The sequence below is a fragment of the Canis lupus genome, chromosome 15, assembly GCF_003254725.2.
Source record: "Canis lupus dingo isolate Sandy chromosome 15, ASM325472v2, whole genome shotgun sequence".
In the NCBI taxonomy this organism is placed as follows: domain Eukaryota; kingdom Metazoa; phylum Chordata; class Mammalia; order Carnivora; family Canidae; genus Canis; species Canis lupus.
Genome location: NC_064257.1, coordinates 55,516,076 through 55,538,013, shown reverse-complemented (window position 1 = coordinate 55,538,013; position 21,938 = coordinate 55,516,076). Strand labels below are relative to the sequence as shown.

General features: G+C 39.8%; 1 protein-coding gene across 14 annotated transcripts in view; it reads right to left on the bottom strand.

Annotated features, from left to right (window-relative positions):
• TMEM144 (transmembrane protein 144) overlaps positions 1 to 21,938 on the bottom strand; it is a 73,389-nt gene that overhangs the window by 50,744 nt on the left and 707 nt on the right. For 6 of the 14 annotated variants that reach the window (XR_003133417.3, XR_003133418.3, XR_003133419.3 and 3 more), the window contains exons 2-5: positions 6,002 to 6,175; positions 3,739 to 3,861; positions 3,093 to 3,192; positions 1,140 to 1,220 (exon numbers count right to left, since the gene is read on the bottom strand). Coding sequence is in view for 10 of the 14 variants with exons in the window: in XM_025439487.3 (XP_025295272.1) it covers positions 1,140 to 1,220; positions 3,093 to 3,192; positions 3,739 to 3,861; positions 6,002 to 6,110 (413 nt within the window). In the remaining 4 variants the exon portion in view is untranslated. Of the gene's footprint in view, positions 1 to 1,139; positions 1,221 to 3,092; positions 3,193 to 3,738; positions 3,862 to 6,001; positions 6,176 to 9,428; positions 9,984 to 10,766; positions 10,998 to 11,047; positions 11,239 to 19,012; positions 19,122 to 21,938 lie in introns of those variants that run through there. The other 8 variants (XM_025439484.3, XM_025439485.3, XM_049094314.1 and 5 more) reach the window with 8 other exon arrangements.

Here is a 21,938-nt window from a genome sequence, read left to right as displayed (position 1 = left end):
GGATACAGTCAACAAAACTCAAAGACAGCCTACAGAATGGGAGAAGATATTTGCAAATGACATATCAGATAAAGGGCTAGTTTCCAAGATCTATAAAGAACTTATTAAACTCAACACCAAAGAAACAAACAATCCAATCATGAAATGGGCAAAAGACATGAACAGAAATCTCACAGAAGAAGACATAGACATGGCCAACATGCACATGAGAAAATGCTCTGCATCACTTGCCATCAGGGAAATACAAATCAAAACCACAATGAGATACCACCTCACACCAGTGAGAATGGGGAAAATTAACAAGGCAGGAAACAACAAATGTTGGAGAGGATGTGGAGAAAAGGGAACCCTCATACACTGTTGGTGGGAATGTGAACTGGTGCAGCCACTCTGGAAAACTGTGTGGAGGTTCCTCAAACAGTTAAAATAGATCTGCCCTACGACCCAGCAATTGCACTGTTGGGGATTTACCCCAAAGATACAAATGCAATGAAACGCCGGGACACCTGCACCCCGATGTTTATAGCAGCAATGGCCACGATAGCCAAACTGTGGAAGGAGCCTCGGTGTCCAACGAAAGATGAATGGATAAAGAAGATGTGGTTTATGTATACAATGGAATATTACTCAGCCATTAGAAATGACAAATACCCACCATTTGCTTCAACGTGGATGGAACTGGAGGGTATTATGCTGAGTGAAGTAAGCCAGTCGGAGGAGGACAAACATTATATGTTCTCATTCATTTGGGGAATATAAATAATAGTGAAAGGGAATATAAGGGAAGGGGGAAGAAATGTGTGGGAAATATCAGAAAGGGAGACAGAACGTAAAGACTGCTAACTCTGGGAAACGAACTAGGGGTGGTAGAAGGGGAGGAGGGCGGGGGGTGGGAGTGAATGGGTGACGGGCACTGGGGGTTATTCTGTATGTTAGTAAATTGAACACCAATAAAAAATAAATTAAAAAAAAAAAAAGAAAAGCCAAATCTGTAAATGTAAATTAAGAATCTGAGAACAAATCATGTCACTTTTGTGAAATGCAGGTTTAAAAAAATGTAAACATTTTATGATCTCTAAAAGGTATTCTAAATATTGTAAACATTTGGAAGAACACTTAAATCAGAAATGACTGTGTACCTTACTACTGATAATCCAGCTCCAATGTAATTTAGCAGCGGGTTTGATACTTCTTCTGCATCCATTCCAAACCAACCAAACCTGGAATTGAGAAAGTTACACCAAAGTAGGTGTTTTTGAAAATGTGTTCATCAATTGTGTTCAAGAGCATGGACCCAGGGTCGGATTCCTGGATTCAAATCCTAAATCACTCTCTTATTAACTGTGATTTGAAAAAGTTGACTCTTTACCATGCTTCCAGCTCCCCATGTTTAAAATGGGGTACCTACAAGGTAGGTATACTTATTGTATATTATAATACCTTCCTTCTTATGAAGATATTTTAGATGAGTTAGTATATGTAAAAGTGCTTATGAGGGTCCCTTTCTTATTAAGACTAAGGAAGAAGACAAAATAGATTAAGTGGCTAATTGAATGCCAAATAACTGGCTGAAATTTTGTATAGCATTTATTGAAACAGACTTTTAGGTAACTGCTTGGTTAATGATCACTACTTTTTTGCATCACCTTCCCTTTTTTTTTTTTTTTTTCACACCTTGAGATTGTAGCAATCATGACCAACAATTACTATGAACCACTCAGGGCAAGAATGAAAGAGGCAAGAAGAAAAAGCAAAAGAAAATAGCACTTGTGAGAAGCAAGAATGAAAGAGGCAAGAAGAAAAAGCAAAAGAAAATAGCACTTGTGAGAAGCAGGTAGGAGAGTGGGGAAAGGCCAGGAAAGAACAAATTGGAGGTTATTTTGTTCTGTTATTACTGAGGTTGTTATAATGCTTTGCGAGGGAAGAGGAGCCCAAAAAGTAAGAGCGACATAATCCCTTCTACTCCTCTTCCCAAACTCAACTTGAATGTTAATTTTAATGCTAACCAAGGGCAGCACAGTCATACAGAAGTTTCTAGGATGAGGAGGATCTTCTACAGGTGCACTGTATAACAGGGGAGTTCCTAGCCCTCTATGGCTATTGAGCTCTTGACATATATATATTTGGGCAGTGCAGCTGTAGAACTGTTTAATTTGATTAGATTTTAATTCATTTAACTTTAAATATAAATGGACACATGTGGCTTGTGGTGACCCTGCTGGACTCCTCTAGAGCCGGGGTTGGCACACTTTTCCTTAGAGGGCCAGAGAGTAAATATTTTAGGCTTTGCGGGCCAGCTGGTCTCTTGCAATTACACAACTCTGCCACTGTAGTGTAAAAGCAGCCCCAGACAATATGAAATGGATGGATGTTCCAATAAAATGCTATTTTCAAAAATGGCTGGGAAGGTGGGCCATGGCTTGCTGAACCTGGCCCAGGCTCTAGAAGGAATATGTGCTTTGGGGATCCCTGGGTGGCGCAGCGGTTTGGCGCCTGCCTTTGGCCCGGGGCGCGATCCTGGAGACCCAGGATCGAATCCCACATCGGGCTCCCAGCATGGAGCCTGCTTCTCCCTCTGCCTGTGTCTCTGCCTCTCTCTCTCTCTCTGTGTGACTATCATGAATAAATAAATAAAATCTAAAAAAAAAAAAAGATAAATAAAACTAGGAGACTGGGGTTTGAAGCCTAGCTTATTCATTCTGTGATATTCAGCAAGTTACTCCATCTCTTTGTCTTTCAGCTCTCTTATAAGGCTCACATTTGTGAAAATGAGGAAAATGATGCATATAAAATGATGCAATATGTCCAGCAAATTGTCACACAATAAAAAGAGAAAATAAACATCAGTTCCCCTCCTCTCTTCCTTCTTCTGTTCTGAGGAGATACTTCTTTACTGTATCTTAACCAAATATCTAGATCAGATATTAGAATTTGGGGCAATAATAATTAAAAATTGCATATTTTATGTGTCTGTCTTCCCATTTGTAATCTCTGTGAAGGTAAAAACCAGGTTATTCCTCTTAGCTAGCCCAATCCCTAGAACTTGCCTTACATCAGTGTAGAGAATCTTAGTTGAAATTGTTTTGCGTTACCTTGAGCTTGCCCAGCCAGTTAATGTATTAAATGATCCCCAGATTAAGATTCCAAGGCCTAAACCAATGGTTTTGATAACTGGGACAACAGCGATGTTCCCTGTGGATGTAACATACAGAAAAAAGATGTTATTTTTAAGACAAAAAATACATTTATAAATTGAATTAATTTTTTTAAAAAGATTCATTTATTTATTCATGAGAGATACAGAGTGAGAGAGAGGTAGAGACATAGGCAGGGGGAGAAGCAGGCTCCTTGCGGGAAGCCCGACTTGGGACTCGATCCCGGATCCCGTGATCATGACCTGATAATAGAAATTAGTTCAGTTTCTTTTTTTCTTTTAAGATTTTATTTATCTATGGTGAATTATTCAGGATTGCTGTTTGTGCTATTTTATTATGAACCAGAGTTCTTTTTAAAAATATTTTACTTATTTATTCATGAGAGACACACAGAGAGAGGGGCAGAGACACAGGCAGAGGGAGAAGTAGGCTCCCCACAGGGAGCCCGATGCAGGACTCGATCCCAGGATCCCAGGACTACAAGCCGAAGGTAGACGCTCAACCGGTAAGCCACCTAGGTGTCCTCAGAGTTATTGTGATCACAGTATTAAATAATTAAAGAATAAATTATATCCTACATTACCTGTTGCCCAAATGCAGCCCCCAACCATTGCAAAAGGCCAAAATTTAGGGCAATGTAGTATCAGATTGACCACAAGGGCAATCGACCATATGGCAGCACAAAGTACCCACTGGAGAAACATTCCTGAAAAGAAAAGAAACTGGTTTCAGTGGTTCAAACTAAATTAATGCTTCTGAGTATCAAAGAGATATTATTACAGGAATGGCCACAACTTATTGAATGTTTATATGGGGGTACTTTGCACACTCAATATAATTTTTACAACTATGATGCATCCGAGTTAACTCCAGTTTAAAAAATGGAAAAAATGAATGTGAGATGAAGCAACCTGTCTCAACAGCTAACGGTTGGTACAGCTGGAATTTAAACCTACACCGTCTAGTCCACAGCTTACCAAACACAGCGTGTTCCTGCGTAACATTCTTCTGTCTGTTTCACCTATTAGACAAATCAAGAATTTTCTACCAAAGAGTACTGGCAAGACCAAGTCTACGTACTCTTATTCGAATGCCACAGCTAGTGCCATCTCTCACCAAAACATGGCATTCAGAACTTCAGAACAGCACAACAGTAAGTTGAATCTTTGGGATTGTTTATGCCATCTTTGGGATAAAAACAAAACCACTTATGGCCACATGTAGACCTCTCCCAGTTAGAGTTGAATGCCTGTGATGACCAAACATTACAAACCTGACAATTAGCATTCTGGGTCAGGGCATTCTCCTTTCTGTGCTCTGGGTTGCCATTTGCCAATTAGCTGAAGAAGACACGGTGATAAGAAGTATGTCTGTACCTGACGCTTCTGTACCATCAAGGGTTTGGGGATTAAAAGGTTAAAGAAAACGTTGACACTGGAAGAAATATTAGGGCAGTTATGACTCAGTGTAGCAGTTCTGACTCCCCCTATGGAAGATATTTGCCTGTTGAGATTCAGTCTCATGGTGGAAGAGAGAACAAAAAATGACTGTTAACCTCTAGGACAAAAAAGGGACGATCCCAGAGATGAAAGGGAACTTCATCTTAACAAGTTCTTCATTTTACAAAAAGAGAAACTGAGAACAAAAGAGCTAGTGAGACTTGTTCAGGACCACACAGTTGTGGAAAGACACCTAAAAGCCAGTTCCTCTACCCCTTTGTATATATTTTGTTCTTATTTTAGTCGTTTCCGTTTCCATCCTGCTCGGAAAGAAAAAGACTTGTAATCCTATTGTTTAAGTAGCCACAAGTCATAAGGAGCTGAGGTGGCAAAGTAACTGCTTCCCACCAGGTGCTCAGCGTTAACATCTGAACATCCCCTTCTCCTGGCTGTAACGCTAAAGGCATGTGGATTCAAAAGAGAGAGAGAGAGAGAGAGAGAGAGAGAGAGAGAACTTCTTGCTTTTCCTTCCCTGAAGTTCACATTACAGGCAGGGCAGCTATAATGTGCCACGTGTGTTCCTAAAAACATTGCGCTACACAAAATCACATAATAAAAAACTGTAGAGTTTTTATGGGGAAGAAGGGAATAGCACTCAAAAAAAATTTCATCAACAACATATTAAAAAAAAAAAAGACAGGAACCCAATAAAAAACAGTAGTACACTTTTACACTGGCTTAGTGGCCCAAAATTCACAAGTCTTCCAAAAATATGGCACCTGAACTGGAACTTGGTGGTTTGCTTCTGGAAGTGGGCATTGGAAGTGTGGCGGCTTGTGACGTTGGGGGATGGGGGGCAGTGGGGGAATGGTGGGGGGATCCTAACCTCAGATGGGACTGGGTGTGGTGCTGAGGGGGCTGGGGATGCTGCAGGGTGTGTGTGCAAGTGCCTTTCAGGCTTTACTGGGCCTCTTTATTCACCTGGGTGCAGGTTTCTTCGTTCACCTGACACTGTATCAGAGTCAAAACTGCACATAAACACAACATTTGTGTTGGGCTCAATGTGTTCTCTATTATATGAAGCATGTTCGAAATTCATGTTTTCAAAACAAGTGTATGTGAGTAGAACCGACTAACCTTTTGTAAACATAACAGATATGGCTAGAAAGCTCTCCTGATGGTCACTCTCTCAGCTTTACCATGGAACCACGCTCACGATTATTCTCTACTGACCAAATCTCAGATAAACTGGCACGAGCACCATCAACTGATTTAGCGTGAGCTCTATTCATTTGGTGCCAGGTACAAGAAGATCTGTGGCCATCATTAAAAAAAAAAAAAAAAAAAGACCAAAAAAGAGAACTTGACATTTAAACATAAAGTTAGCAATGAAGGAAAAATAATTACCATCACCAGTCTCATATTTTTTAAGCGGTACAAAATTTGAGCCAAACAAAAGGACGGCTACAAAGCAGCAGATGAAACCAATGGTTAGGTCTGTTCCGTTACTGCTCATGATTCCAGCGCTGCCTGCGAGTAAGCCGGTTCACTTTTCACACTTGATGTCCTTTTCAAGAGCTTCTGAAATAAATCAAAAATAAAACTATTAACAAAAAAATAAAACCATTAAGAAGCTGTGAGTTCTGTGAACAAATTGTGATTACTATGTGACATTTATTGAGGTTTTCGAAAGTATGCTAAGATTCCTTCCTCCAGATAAAAAGTTAGGACATTATGAAGTTATGTATTATGTTCACACCCCACGTTCATTTGTTTTCTTTTATTATTTTACCAACAAATACTTTTTTTGATCACTAATGTGCAATTAAGAGAAAAATAACTTGGTCTTTAGAGCTGGAACACTTCTAAGATCTGGAAATAATTTTTTTCTTTTTTTTTTTTAAGATTCATTCATTGATTTGAGAGAGAGAGAGAGAGAGAGAGAGAGAACAAGTGGGGGGAGAGGCAGAGGGAAAGAGAATCCTCAAGCCATCTCAGGACCACAAGATCACGGCCTGAGCCGAAACCAACAGGTGGATGCTTAATGAACTGAGCTACCTGGGCACCCCTGGAGATAATCCATATTATATTATACAAAATTCTCCTGTGTAGGTGGACTGGTGTAATGAAAAGATTTATGGACCGAGACTCAATTTACTTCAATTGGTTGTTGTGACAATCAAATGAGAGAGGATGTGTGACGACTTTCAGAACTACCAGCCTGGGGTACCTGTGTGGCTCAGTAGGTTAAACATCTGACTTTTCACTTCAAGTCATACATGAGATCAAGCCCTGCCTTGGGCTTTGCTTTAGGTGTGGGACTGGCTTAAGATGCCCTCTCCCTATTTATATATATTTATATAAAAAAAGAACTGTTAGTGCCTCAAAAGCAAAAGGTTTTTTTTTTTTTTTTTTTTTTTTTTTTTTAATTTCAAATAGGAGCTTAAGGGCACATTTAGGTTGTATTGCTTTTACATACTCAGATCTACCTAGAGGCAAAGGCACTTTTTGCATCAGTAGTACCCTCATGGTGTGTATTTAAGAAGTTCATGAAATCTTATATCTTTACAACTTAAAAAAAAAACTGCACAGATAAAACAATCTCTTAAAGATCTCTTCAAGAATTTCTTAAATTTCTTCAAGATTAGATCCTTGAAATATCCCTTCGGGAATCTCCTAGACTCTTAAGGATAGAGAACAAACTGAGGGTGGATGGAAGGAGCTGGGTGGAGGACGGATGAGGGATGATGGAGATTAAGGAGCCGGGCACTTGTTATGATGAGCACTGGGTGTTGTATATAAGTGATGAATCACTAAATTCTACCCCCGAAGCCAATATTACACTACATGTGTACTAAGTAGAATTTAAGTTAAAATTTGGAAACAAACCCAAGGACTCTCCTAAAGTGGTGTGATGCACGATACCATCACCTGGTCAGCAGAACAACGTGAGGCGGCTGGTCAGCCACCTGTGCAATCTGGTGGCCACTGGCCACGAGTGGATAATTAAATTTTCATTAAAGTTAAGTAAAAAAAAAAATTCAGATCCTTAGCCAAGCTAATTAAATATCAAGTGCCTGATAGCTCCTCATAGCCAGTAGTTACCACTCTGAACAGTGCCGATTATAGAACATTTCCACCATTACAGCAAGTTCTATTGGACAGCACTGCTAAGCTTATTAAAAAGTCTGAATCCCTATGAAGAAAAAAGGACCCAAATCACAAATAGCTAAGATTCAGATATTTTTCATTACATTTGGAAAAGGCTATGGAACATGATTCATTCACCCTTTTAGTTGTTTAACCTACATGAGAAAAAAAAATAATACAAAAGGACTCTCTTTTATTACAAGAGATAATCAGAGTCTTTCCACAATACCATTGTGAAACCATATTTTGCACATTGACCCTTTGGTTCGCTTCACTTCCTTAAGCCTTCTGGAATGGAAGATAATCAACCCAGTCTTTTTTTTTTTTCCCTCCAGATTTAATGTTGGGTGATGACTTCTTGGGGACATCTGAAATCACCTTTCCTTGTTACCTTATTTTACAATGATATTCACTTTAAAGGTGTTTGGGGGAGCCTGGGTGGCTCAGTCGGTTAAGTGCCCGACTCTTGGTTTCAGCTCATGTCATGATCTCAGGGTCATGAGATTGAGCCCTGAGTCAGGCTCCACGCTCACTGGGGAAGGTTTGAGATTTTCTCTCTCCCTCCCCCTCTGCTCCTCCCTACCAGGCGCTCTCTCTCTCTCTCTCTCTCTCTCAAATAAATAAATCATAAAAAAAAGGTGTTTCATTTTTCCATGTATTGTTTCTTAGGTTTTCTTGTTGAGAATATTAAATATAGGACTACCTACAATATATATTCTTTGGCATTGTTATGGATAATTTAACTGAAAATAGGGATAACTTCAGAATTGCTCAATAAATCTTAGTAAGAAAAAACACCTATTTGAAATTGTATGTGCTGTCTTGAAATAAACCACAAACCAATGTCTGTAAGACAATATCCTCCTTGGGGACGTAGGTGAGAAAGAGACACTGAGACGTATAGAAACACTAACACAATAACACTACTCCAATAAAAATAATAGTCTTACTGTGGTGCCACGTTTTAGCCCTGCAGTTGCTTACATGGACTATTGCTCAAGAGTCAGGCAGGTGGACTGCTGCTAAGGTATCAGGACCGGATTAGGCCAGAGGGGCGGGAGTTACCTGGGGAGGATTCACGGGACCAAGAAGATTTGGTTGATAGCTAAGAAATCGTTTTTTTTTTTTCTATTTTAATTAAAATAAGCAAAGTGAAATAAGCACACTGATAAGAGAAGGCCTAACCCTCAGAAGTGACAGATTTTTTTAGTGAAAAGATGGCTTTCTTAAAGACTGTTGACAGCCCTAAACTTACTTTCATTCCAACTGAAGTACTAATTTGAAGTGCCAATCAGAGGGCATAAACAGCATTTTGACTGCTGCATGAACATTATCAATGTTAATTTACTTAAAGCTATTGGTGCAAATAAGTGAAATGTATTGCCCACAACTCTGGTACGTTTCAGAAAGCAAGGGATCTAGTTTGCACAGCGGGCTGGCGGGTGGGCAATATGCCCGGTCTTTAAGGAAGAACCCGCCTCTCTAAGTCAATAAAAAATAAGATTTATATGAAAAGGTAAGGCCAGATGGCTTTTAGCACGTTACTTCAATCCTATTGTAGTGCAGACCTGTTGAATGAACAAGTCTCAAACCATTTCCGAACAAAAAATAGTTTTTAAATGTTTGCTTTCCAGTGTCCTCTGAGATTTTTTTAAATCACATTCATTTGTATTTTAATACTTATTTCATTTATTAAGTAAATGTTTTTTATTCTCGATTTTGCCTGTCACTGTGAGCTTCTATGGAGGGTCTTTTTTTGTTTTGTTTTTGTTTTGGTTTTGGTTAGTAGTTGGCACGTTCTGGTCACTAAGGCTCGTTCTACTGCAGCCAAGATTTCACTTTTAGTTTCGTGCTAATTTCCTCCACGCTCCCGGCGAGCTCCGCCCGCCTCTTGGGTACAGTTGGCAGCGCTGGACTCCTGACTTCTGAGCTTTGGTTTTTCCTTTTAAGCATCAGCGTGTTCTGGAAAATCACGAGAGGCTCCGCCGCAAAGCCCCCGGGTCCCCCGCAGGTGCTGGTACTGGGCCCCCGGGTCCCCCAGGAGCTCGTACTCGGCCCCAGGGTCCCCCGCAGGGGCTCCTCCTGAGCCCCCGGGTCCCCACAGGTGCTCCTCCTCGCCCCGGGTCCCCGCAGATGCTCCTCCTGAGCCTCCGGGTCCCCGCAGGTGCTTCTCCTGATTCCCCGGGTCCCCCGCAGGTGCTCCTCCTCGCCCCGGGTCCCCGCAGGTGCTCCTCCTGAGCCCCCGGGTTCCCCGCAGGTGCTCCTCCTCGCCCGGGTCCCCGCAGGTGCTCCTCCTCGCCCCGGGTCCCCGCAGGTGCTCCTCCTCGCCCTGGGTCCCCCGCAGGTGCTCCTCCTCGCCCCGGGTCCCCCGCAGGTGCTCCTCCTCGCCCCGGGTCCCCGCAGGTGCTCCTCCTGAGCCCCCGGGTCCCCTCAGGTGCTCCTTCTGATCCCCCAGGTCCCCGCAGGTGCTCCTCCTCGCCCCGGGTCCCCCGCAGGTGCTCCTCCTCGCCCCGGGTCCCCGCAGGTGCTCCTCCTGAGCCCCCGGGTCCCCCGCAGGTGCTCCTCCTCGCCCCGGGTCCCCCGCAGGTGCTCCTCCTCGCCCCGGATCCCCGCAGGTGCTCCTCCTGAGCCCCCGGGTCCCCACAGGTGCTCCTCCTCGCCCCGGGTCCCCCGCAGGTGCTCCTCCTCGCCCTGGGTCCCCGCAGACGCTCCTCCTGAGCCTCCGGGTCCCCGCAGGTGCTTCTCCTGAGCCCCGGGTCCCCGCAGGTGCTCCTCCTCGCCCCGGGTCCCCCGCAGGTGCTCCTCCTCGCCCCGGGTCCCCGCAGGTGCTTCTCCTGAGCCCCGGGTCCCCGCAGGTGCTCCTCCTCGCCCCGGGTCCCCCGCAGGTGCTCCTCCTCGCCCCGGGTCCCCGCAGGTGCTCCTCCTGAGCCCCCGGGTCCCCCGCAGGTGCTCCTCCTCGCCCCGGATCCCCGCAGGTGTTCCTCCTCTCCCGGGTCCCCGCAGGTGCTCGTACTCTACTCACCGCGCCGCAGCTCCGCACCGCGCCCAGGAGGCCGCTCGGTCCCCGCCCGTGTCCCCCGCCGCCGGCGCCGCCCGCCGCCTTCCCCCGCGGGAACAGCCACCTGGCCCGGGGCTCGAGCAGGGCGACCCCGAGGTCTGCGGCGTGGCGCCGCCCCGTCGCGGGGACGAGCACAGCGGGCGCGGAGGGGCTGTAACCCGGAGGCCCTAACCCGGGAGGCCCGGGCGGCCCAGGGCGCCAGGTGCGCCGGCGCCTCCCTCCCTCGCCTTGGCCCGGAGACTCACGTGACTCCCGCGGGCGCCCTCAGGCCGTTTGTCAATCAGCCTGGAAAGGCCTCTGGGCCTTTGTAGAGACGGTTGCTCCTGCTGGGGAGCCCTGTGCCCCGCACCCTCTACAAGTCAAGGGGCCAGGTAGGAGTCCTGTTGTTCACGGTGACACAGGGGGCTGAGGCATCTCACACAATCGCAAAGGCTATCTAAAATGGAATTTGTTGTGGCTATCAAGAAATTCATCTGAACCACTAACCCCCCTGTGACATCACAAGATTTCCCCTGTAATCACTAAGGCTTCCTAAATGCGCCCAAATCGGTTTTTTCCCCCTCTATATTTATCTAATAGGTATTGAGTACCACGTGAGGCCGTGTGTTCCAGGCCTCTCAGACTTGATTGCATATTACCTTCACAGACGGGGTTTGGTTTTGTTTAGTTTTTGAAATACTAATATCTCTGGAGATGTGGCTTAGGAATCCGTTTCTCCTCCAGGTGATTCTAATGTGAAGCCAGTCTCGAGAATCACATTCTAGATCAAGGGTCAAGTTTTATTCCTGGGAAGAATAACCTGGAGAATGAGTTAAAAATCCAGGTTCCTGATATCTTGATTTCGATTTTGAGAAACATTGCCTTAGTCTTCCACTGTGAGATATGTAACATATGGCTATTTGAATTCAAATTAGTTTATTTATTCTTTTTTTTTTAAATTTTTATTTATTTATGATAGTCACAGAGAGAGAAAGAGAGAGAGGCAGAGACATAGGCAGAGGGAGAAGCAGGCTCCATGCACCGGAAGCCCGATGAATTCAAATTAGAATAAAAATTCAGGAGTTCACTTGTACTGGACACTTTTTAAGGGCTCAGTAGCCGCATGTTTAGATTACAGAACATTTCTATCACTGCAGACAGTTCTGTTGGACAACACTTTCTGGACTCAAGAGCCCTGAGAGTGCAGCAGGGTAACCTATAGGGAGTCCTAGCTTCATATATATTCCAGAATGGCAAGGGACAAGGGACACAGAGACAAACAAATAAATTTAGAAAAGGGGAAGTGCCGGGTTCTGTCCTAGTCTAAGAGATCAAGGAAGGCCTCTCTAAGGAAGTGACATTTAGCAGAAACAATTTAGTAGTTGGTAATGACTGCAGAGTTACAAGAGGGAGAAAGCATAAAGACTGCTCAGAGATGAGGTGTCCTGGAAGGAAGTCCTGCTTTAAACATTACTCATATGCATAAACAATAATGTAAGAAGCAAGGGTGCCTGGGTGGCTCAGTTGGTTAAGCAGCTGATTCTGGATTTTGGCTCAGGTCATGATCTCAGGGTTGTGAAATTGAGCCCCACCTCTGGCTCCATGCTGAGTGTGAAGCCTGCTGGGGATTGTGTGTGCATGTGTGTGTGTGTGTCTCCCCCCATCCCTTCCTGCTCATATTTTTTCCCTCCCTAAAAAATAATAAATAAAAAATAAATAAAATATATAAAAAAACCCAATAGTGTAAGAAGCAGATGGGAAGGAAAAGTATCATGTTATTTAAAGAATTAAGGAAGCTAAGGATTTTCACCCAAGGGAAGAAGTTAATTCGGCACTTCAGTAAAATTTTGAGGAAACAAGTTGCCCTTTTGTCACAATCTGTCTCTCCTCCCAGAATCCAACCCAGAATTGTTTCACTTCATGATTACAAGAGACTTCAATAATCCATGTGTTCATTCTTGCTTTAGTTTCACATTGGGAAATCGAGACTCACATTATTGTGAATTTCCTAAAATCTTAAAGTGAATTGGGGGCTGAGTCAGGATTGGGGACATTTATTATAGGATGTCCCAGGTCAAGTGCTTTTCACATCATGCCACAAATGCCACTCAAACATGGATGATTCTCTGCTTAATTTAAACTCTCCTTTTTTCGGGGATCCCTGGGTGGCGCAGCGGTTTAGCGCCTGCCTTTGGCCCAGGGCGCGATCCTGGAGACCCAGGATCGAATCCCACATCAGGCTCCCGGTGCATGGAGCCTGCTTCTCCCTCTGCCTGTGTCTCTGCCTCTCTCTCTCTCTCTCTCTGTGACTATCATAAAAAAAAAAAAAATAAATAAACTCTCCTTTTTTCAAGTTGTTTCATATGCCTTAATGTCAAAACATAAAGACTTGTATTGGAAGAGGCACTAGAAGATCCAGATTAACTTCATATACTAGCCATTTATCTCTGGAAAAATCATTAAATTTCTCTAAACCTGTTTCTTTCATATGTTATTATTGACATAATAAGATCTGGGGACCTCCCCTTTTTTCATGGTCAAAAGATAAAATGTATAACAAATATTATTAGGATTCTGGTTTCTGCTCTGGCATTTGAAGATCTTGGGAGTTATCCCTCCTGTCATCAGGATAAGAAGAAAGCTGAACACACTGAAAATCAGCAACTCTTCTTAGGTCCACCAGATAGTTGAGATTCCAGGTAAATCACCTCCCTGAAAACTGCAGGGGTAGGTGAATGCAGAAGATCATACCTTATGACCACTAGAGCCAGTAATGGGCAGGGGACTCTTCAACAGTAATGGTGAGGACCTAGTGTCAGGGGAGCACGCATACTTTGAATTTACTTTCAGGAGCTCAGCTAAGTTCTCACAGTGACGATCAAAGAAAAATTTCTCTTGCTTCTGGAAAGGGGAGGGAAAAAGTAACCATTATGAAACATGCTCAGAGTCTTCTGTTCTCTGAAATAAAGAGAACTTTCTAGGTAAAGAGATGCTTTCTAGGTAAGCATCTTTATCAGAGCTTTACCAGACTTGGAATTGGAAGAAGAGCAATTGAGTGATTTGAGCCCCTTCTAGCTTACTTGTCTCTCATGAGGGGAGGGGGGAAAAAGGGTTAGGAAACTCCTCAGCAGGTTTACAGTCCAGGGATCCTGGCTCACTAAAAATGGAGATTTACTCATTAGAGTATAGAGTGCTTCCACTCCTCAATATCTTATGACCATATTTAAAGTGTTCCAACAATAACAGTGGATTACAACTGAGAGAGCTGCAAGACACAGACGCTGTTTAACAAGGAGTTTCCAAGAAAACCCAAAGACAAAAGAGGAGAAAGAAGGAAGGACATTAGGCGAACTTGAAATCTGTGACGCCTTACTGCTATAGCAAATATTAAACACAGCCTAAGTTCTGGTGAGATAAAAAGAAAATCTCACACTAAAGGCCTGTTTGCAACAGTGCCTATTATTTGACACGTAATATCTGGCTTGTAAAAAAAATTACAAGGCATAATAAAAGGCAAGAACAAACACAGTCTAAAGAGATAAAGCAAGCCTCAGAACCAGATTCAGATATGGTTTTGGAATTATCAGACTTTGGATTTAAAATGCTTATTATTAATATGCTAAGAACTCTATTGGAAAAAATTAACATACAAGAAAAAATGATGTATTATGTGAGAGACAAAAACTTTAAGAATCAAAAGAAAATGTTAGAAAACAAAACACTGCAACTGAAATGAAGAATGCTTTTTTTTTATAGCTGAGAAATAATCAGTGATCTTGAAGATATGTCAATAGAAACTTTGCAAATGTAAATGTAAAGAAAACAATGGAAAAAACACAACAGAATATCTAAAACCTATGGGGAAAAAAAGTGTAACATAAAGGTAGTGAGAACAACAGAAGGAAAAAGAGAAAGGAAGAAAAGTATCTGAGGTAATAATGGCTGAGATTTCCTCAAAATTAATGACAAATGATATCAGATCACAGATCCAGGAAGCTCAAGCACTAAACAGGATAAAAACAGAAAATATCGACATGTGGGCATATCCTATTCAAATAGCAGAAAATCAGACAAACTAAAAATAGTGAAAGAACCAGAGGGGGGCAAAATGCACTTTATCTATGGAGGAGTAAGGATTCGAATTTTATCAGACTTTTCTTCAGAAACCATGCAAGCAAAAAGAGACTATATGAAATACTTTATATTGAAAGAAAAGTCCACCATTTTAGACAACTGAATTAAGTATAATTATTCTTTTAAAAGTGAAGAGAAAATAAAGACTTTCTCAGACAAAAACTGGGTGGAGTTTTTTTTTTTTCTTTTTTAACCAATAGACCTATCTTGGAAGAAGGGTTAAAAGTTTTTCATAGAGAAGGAAACAAATGTAGTTCAGAAAGTTGGATCAAGATGAAGAAATGAAGAACTTTAGAAAAACAATAAATGGAGGCAAAGTAAGATCTTTTATTTTTCATTCCTAATTGATCTAATTGATAGCTTCAAAATAATAATAGCAACAATGTATTAGATGGCTATTATAGATTATATGGTTATATAACTTATAGCATAAATGAAATAAATGACAGCAATATCAGAAGGGACAGGAGAACAGAACTGGGAATAGTCTACTATCAAGTACTTGCACTGTCTGTGAAGAGGTATGGTGTTATTTGAAAGTGGATTTAGATTGGTTGCAAATGTACACTCTAAACTCGAGGGAAATTCCTTAAAAAATGATAAAAAGAAGTGTAGCTGATACACCAAGAGAGAAGAGAAAGTGGAATCATGCTTAATTGAAACCAGAGGAAGTAGAGGAAATTCCTTAAAAAATGATAAAAAGAAGTGTAGCTGATACACCAAGAGAGAAGAGAAAGTGGAATCATGCTTAATTGAAACCAGAGGAAGTAGAGGAAAAATAAAGGTGAAGACAAAAGAAACAAAGAACTGGACAACAAATAGGAAACAACATATGGTAAGAGTATCCAGCTTTATCAATAATCATTTTAAATGTGAGTGACTTAAATACACCAATTAAAAGATAGAGCAAATAAAATACAGAACCCAGATACATGCTGTTTACAGGAAATCTACTTTAATTATAAAGACACGGATTAAAATGAATGGAGAAAGATATATCATGCTAGCACTAATCAAAATGAAGCTAGGAATAGCTATTTTAATTTCAGACAAAGACTTCAGAACAAGGAAATTATCAGGAACAAAGAGGCATAACATAATGATAAAGAAGTTGACTCTCCAAGAAGACATGACGAGAAGAGGTAAGACCTATGCACATCACAGCAGAGTGTCAATACATTAGGCAAAACCAGTTAAAATTGCAAGAAATCAACACAAATTCACTGTTGTAGTTGGAGTTTTCAACACCCCTGCATTAGTAATCGAAAGATCCAGCGGGCAAAAAGTCAGTAAGGATATAGTTGAACTGAATAGCACTATCATCATCTGGATCTAATTGACAGTTATGTAATATTTCATCCAACCACAGGAGACTACACATTCTCCTCAAGCTCACATAGAGCACTGACCACAATAGACCACATTCTGGGCTATTTAATACATTTTGACAAATTTAAAAGAATAAATATCATAGAAAGTATGCTCTCAGACCACAATGAAGTTACACTGGAAATAAATTACAGAGAGATGGCTGGAAAATCCCAAAATATTGGAATATAAACAACACACCTAAATAAGTCATGGATCAAAGGAAAGCTCTCAAAATGGAATATACTTCAAACTAAATGAAAATGAAAACACTATTTATGAAATTTATGAGATGAAGTGAAATCAGTGCTTAGAGGGAAACTTATAGAATTCACACATCAGAAGAGAAAGCTTTGGAATTAATAATCTAAGTATATACAATAGGAAACTAGAAACAGAAGAACAAATAAAATCCAGAGTAAGGAGAATTAAAAATAAGGTTGGAGTAGAACTCAATAAAATTGAAAACCAGAAATCAGAAAACCAATGAAACAAAAATTTGGTTATTTGAAGAGATACATTAGTAAACCTCTAGCTAGGCTAGTTTAAAAAAAGAAAGAAGACACTAATTACTATTATTATAAATGAAAAAGATGCATCACTACTAATCCCCTGGATGTTAATAGAATAATGAATATTATGAACACCCCCACCCCCACACATTTGGTAACCTAGATGAACTAGACCAATTCCTTGAAAAACACAATCTGCCAAATTCACTCAAGGAGAAATAGATAATCTGAATAAGCCTATATCTATATCTAATATATCTATTAAAGAACTTGTATCAATAATTGGTAGCCTTCTAAACCAGATGAGTTGACTGGCGAATCATATATTTAAATAACTCATACTAATTATCTATAATCTTGTTCAGAAAACTGCAACAGAAACACTTCCTAACTCATCCTGTGAAGCCAGCATTATCCTAGTACTAGATGAGAAAATTATAAGAAAGGAAAATTCTGTAATTTGTCTCATAGTTCCATAGATGCAAAAATCTTCAACAAAACATTAGCAAATATAAGCCAACAATGTATAAAAACGAATTATATGACATGACCAAATGGGATTTATCTCAGCTATGTAAAATTGGTTCAACAATCAAAATCAGTTTCTGTAATCTATCATATCAGCAGATTAAAAAGGAAAAGTCACATGATCCTACCAATAGATGCAGCAAAACCATTTGACAAAGTCCAGTACATTCATGGTAAAAATACTCAACACACCAGGAACAGACAGGGAACTTCCTCAACTTGATAAAGAACATCCTCAAAAAACCTACAGCAAACATATATAATGGTGAGAAATTTAGATCTTTCCCGTTAAGATCAGGAGCAAGAGAAGGATGATTGCTCTCACTACTGCTTTTTAACATTAAGTCCTAAACTAATATGACTAACTAATAACTAACTACATAACTAACTAAGCCCTAACTAATATAATTAACATTAAAGTCCTAACTAACATAGTAAGACAGGAAAAAGAAATAAAAGCTAACAGATTGGGAAGGAAGAAATAAAACTGCCTTTGTTCAAAATGATATGACTGTATATATAGAAAATTCTTAAGAATCGCCAAAAAATTCCTGGAACCAATAAACACCAATAGTTGCAGGATACAAGGTTAATATAGAAAAGTCAATTGTTTTCCTGTATACCAACAATGAACAATAAAATTTATAATTAAAAACAATTCCATTTACATTAACACTCAGTAAAATAAAAAATGGTATAAACCTAACAAAATCCATGCAAGATCTATAGGAGAAAAAGGACAAAATTCTGATGAGTAAAATCAGAGAAGACCTATTTCCATGTTCATGAATAGAGGACTTAGTAATGTTAAGATGTCACTTCTTCCCAACTTGGTCGATCAATTCAATGAAATCCGAATAAAAATCCTTGCAAGTTATTTTGTGAACATTGACAAATTGATTCTAAATTTATATAGAAAGGCAAAATACCCAGAATAACCAATATAATACTGATGAGGAACAAAGTTGGAGAGATGACACTAACCAACTTTAAGGCTTAGTATCAAGTATTGTGATGAAAACAATATGGTAAGAATGAAACAATAGACGCGTGGATTAATGGAACAGAATAGAGAGCCGAGGAAATAGATTCCCACATATATAATCATCTGTTCTTTGACAAAGGACAAAGGCAATTCAGTGGAGAAAATACAGGCTTTTCAACAAATGGTGCTGGAATAGTTAGACATCCGTGTGCAAGACAATGCTAGATGCAGACCTTCCACTTCTCACAAAAATTAATATATACCATAAACCTAAATGTAAAGCACAAAAGTTAAAAGCTTGCAGAAGATAACATAAGACAAAATCTAGGTGAACCTGGGATTCTGATGAGCTTTCATAAGCAACACTAAAAGCACAATTAATGAAGTAAACAATAGATGAATTGAACTTATTAAAATTAAAGAAACTTCTGCTCTGCAAGATATTAAAAAAAATGAAAAGGCAACCTTCATACAGGAGAACATATTTGCAAAATACATACCTGATAAACAACTTCCATCCAAATATATTTAAAAGACTCTTAAAACTCAACAACACAACTTGAAAAGCAGACTAAAGATTGGAACAGATGTCTCACTAAAGAAGATGCAAAAATGACAAATAATGATATGAAAAAAATGCTCAAAATAATGTATCATTAGGCAATTGCAAATTAAATTGCAGTTTAAAATCATTGTATACTTACTGGAATAGCTAAAATCCAAAATTCTGACAATATCCCCTGATGGTATGTATGGCTGTGGAGCAACCAAAACTCTTATTTCTTGTTGGTGGGAACGCAAATGGTGTGGTTCCTTTGGAAGACAGTTTAACAGTTTCTTAAAAACTAAACATAGTCTTACCATATTATCTAGCAATCAAGTTTCTAGGTATTTGCCCAAATGAATTAAAACTTATGCCTACACAAATGTTTATAGCAGCTTTATTCATAACTGCTAAAACTTAGAAGCATCTGGGGTATCTCTCACTCGGTGAGTGGATAGACAAAACATAGTATATCGTACAATGCAATATTATATAAAAATAAAGAGAAATGAACTATAAAATTACAAAAAGACATGAGGAATTTTAAATGCATATTGCTAAGTGAAAAAAGCCAATCTGAAAAAAAAAAAGACACACTATATGATTCCAACTGTAGACATTCTGGGAAAAGCAAGACTATGGAAACAGAAAAAGGTCTGTGTTTACAAGGAGTTCAAGGAAAGGAGGGGATGGATGAATATGTGGAGCACAGGGATTGTAAGGGGAGTAAAACTATTCCATATGATACTCTAATGTGGGTATTTGACCGTGTACATTTGTCAGAACCCAAGGAACTGTACAACCTAAAGAGTGAGGCCTACTATAAACTCTGGGCTTTAGTTCATAGTAATGTATCAATGTTGGCTCATCAATTGTAATGATGCAACACATCATTAATGGGCAATGATATGCACTAATGCGACATGTTATCAATAGGGGAAGTGTGAGAGGGGAGAGAATCAGTCTATGAAAACTCTGTCCTATCTGCTCATTTTTTTTCTATAAATCTGAAACTGTTCTAAAAATAAAATCTACAAAAATATTATTATTTTGAGCCTGTGACTATTTTATAGCAGTTACACTCTTTTCTCAGTCAGGTAAACCATACCAACTACATCAAATTTAATATATATATATATTTAAATATATGATAGATGGGGATCCCTGGGTGGCGCAGCGGTTTAGCTCCTGCCTTTGGCCCAGGGCGCGATCCTGGAGACCCGGGATCTAATCCCACATCGGGCTCCCGGTGCATGGAGCCTGCTTCTCCCTCTGCCTGTGTCTCTGCCTCTCTCTCTCTCTGTGTGTGACTATCATAAATAAATAAAAAAATTAAAAAAATATATATGATAGATGTACTTATATATTTTGATATATTTTGTGTCTTTTCAACCATTCACTAAATGAGTACTTATAAAGTGAGATATCTACTGTCAAGTACTATTTTATTCTTTTCTATAGAATCAAAACCAATGTTTTCCATATATAATCTCTGAACTCCTATTTATCATTTGTCACACCCCTATGTTATATGTATGGATATAACAGCTTTAAAAAAATCTCGTTTATTTTCTCTCCTTCCCCTAGTTGCTAAGTGATCCTAGAGGATCCTACAGAATGTGTGTGCTCCTGCTCCCCATTTTGAGGATCTATCTATATAATGAGAAATTATGAATCGTGTGAAGGCAGAAAAAAAATCTTCTGATTCATCAAATAGTGTAATCATGTACTTTAGTGTTTAAAAGAGCTCTTCTGGGGCGCCTGGGTGGCTCAGTTGGTAAGCATCTGCTTTTGGTTCAGGTCAGTACCTCTGGGTCCTGGAACCAAGTTTCTACATCAGATTCCCTGCTTAGCGGTGAGCCTGCTTTTCCCCCTCTCCCTCTTCCTCTTTGTCTCTCTCTCTCTCAAATAAATAAAAAAAAATCTTAAAAAATATATAAAAGAGCTCATCCTGAGTTCTTTGGAAAAGAAGGAATCAATTTAACACAAATAATTTCAAGAAGAGTTGTATTATATAATGAAAGCAAACAACATTTTCTAAGAATAATTTGAAATTGGGTAAAATATACTACGGTACTGAGAATTGATGACTTAATGTTGAAATAAATATTCTTGTCTTGATTCACAGCATATATACCAGTAAAATATTTTAGAATAAAGTTTAATTGATGGATGATAAAACTATTACCTTATGTTGACTTATTTTTTTTTAAATTTTTTTATTTATTTATGATAGTCACACACAGAGAGAGAGAGAGGCAGAGACACAGGCAGAGGGAGAAGCAGGCTCCATGCACCGGGAACCCGATGTGGGATTCGATCCCGGGTCTCCGGGATCGCGCCCTGGGCCAAAAGCAGGCGCCAAACCGCTGCGCCACCCAGGGATCCCTATGTTGACTTTTTAAAAAAGGGTTCACAAAAAAGTTAAAGCTTTGTTCCTTAAAAAGTTCACATTTCTATATGTGTACTAAACCAATGATGGTTTTAATCTCCTGTTCTGAGTTTAAGAAAACACAAACACTATTTACTTGTTTTTATTTATATTAATTTCATAATGTCTTTGGAACTTGTATAATGAGAACATACAATGAAATAATAAGAATAAAGGATTAAAAACAGGGAACTTGAAAGAATGAGAAAAAAATCAAGAGGAAACAAAAGGTACAGACCCCGAGGACTCATATAATTACTATAATTTCATTTCAATTTTGATCTGAGTTTCACAAGGAAAAAGGCAAACAGTTGGTTAGAAAAGTTTACCATTTAACTGCATTTTTTGTGTGAAACAAAAAAGAAAGAAGAGCCTTTTCTAGCAGTAAATTTTAGAAGCAGCTTTATAAAGTTGGAGTGGGTTGCAAAAGGTCTATGTTTGAAGCCTTTTTAAAGTTACTATTAGTTGGGTATTCTTACAGCCTTCACATTCATATACTCATTGAACAAATCTTTACGGAATACGTACTATAATAAATCAGGCACTGCCCTAGGCATTGGAAGTAGACAAAAATTGCTGCATCAGCTCAGCTTTCGCCTTAATAAGGTGAGCCAGATAATAAGCAATATGCTAGGAAAAAAAAAAAACAAAAATA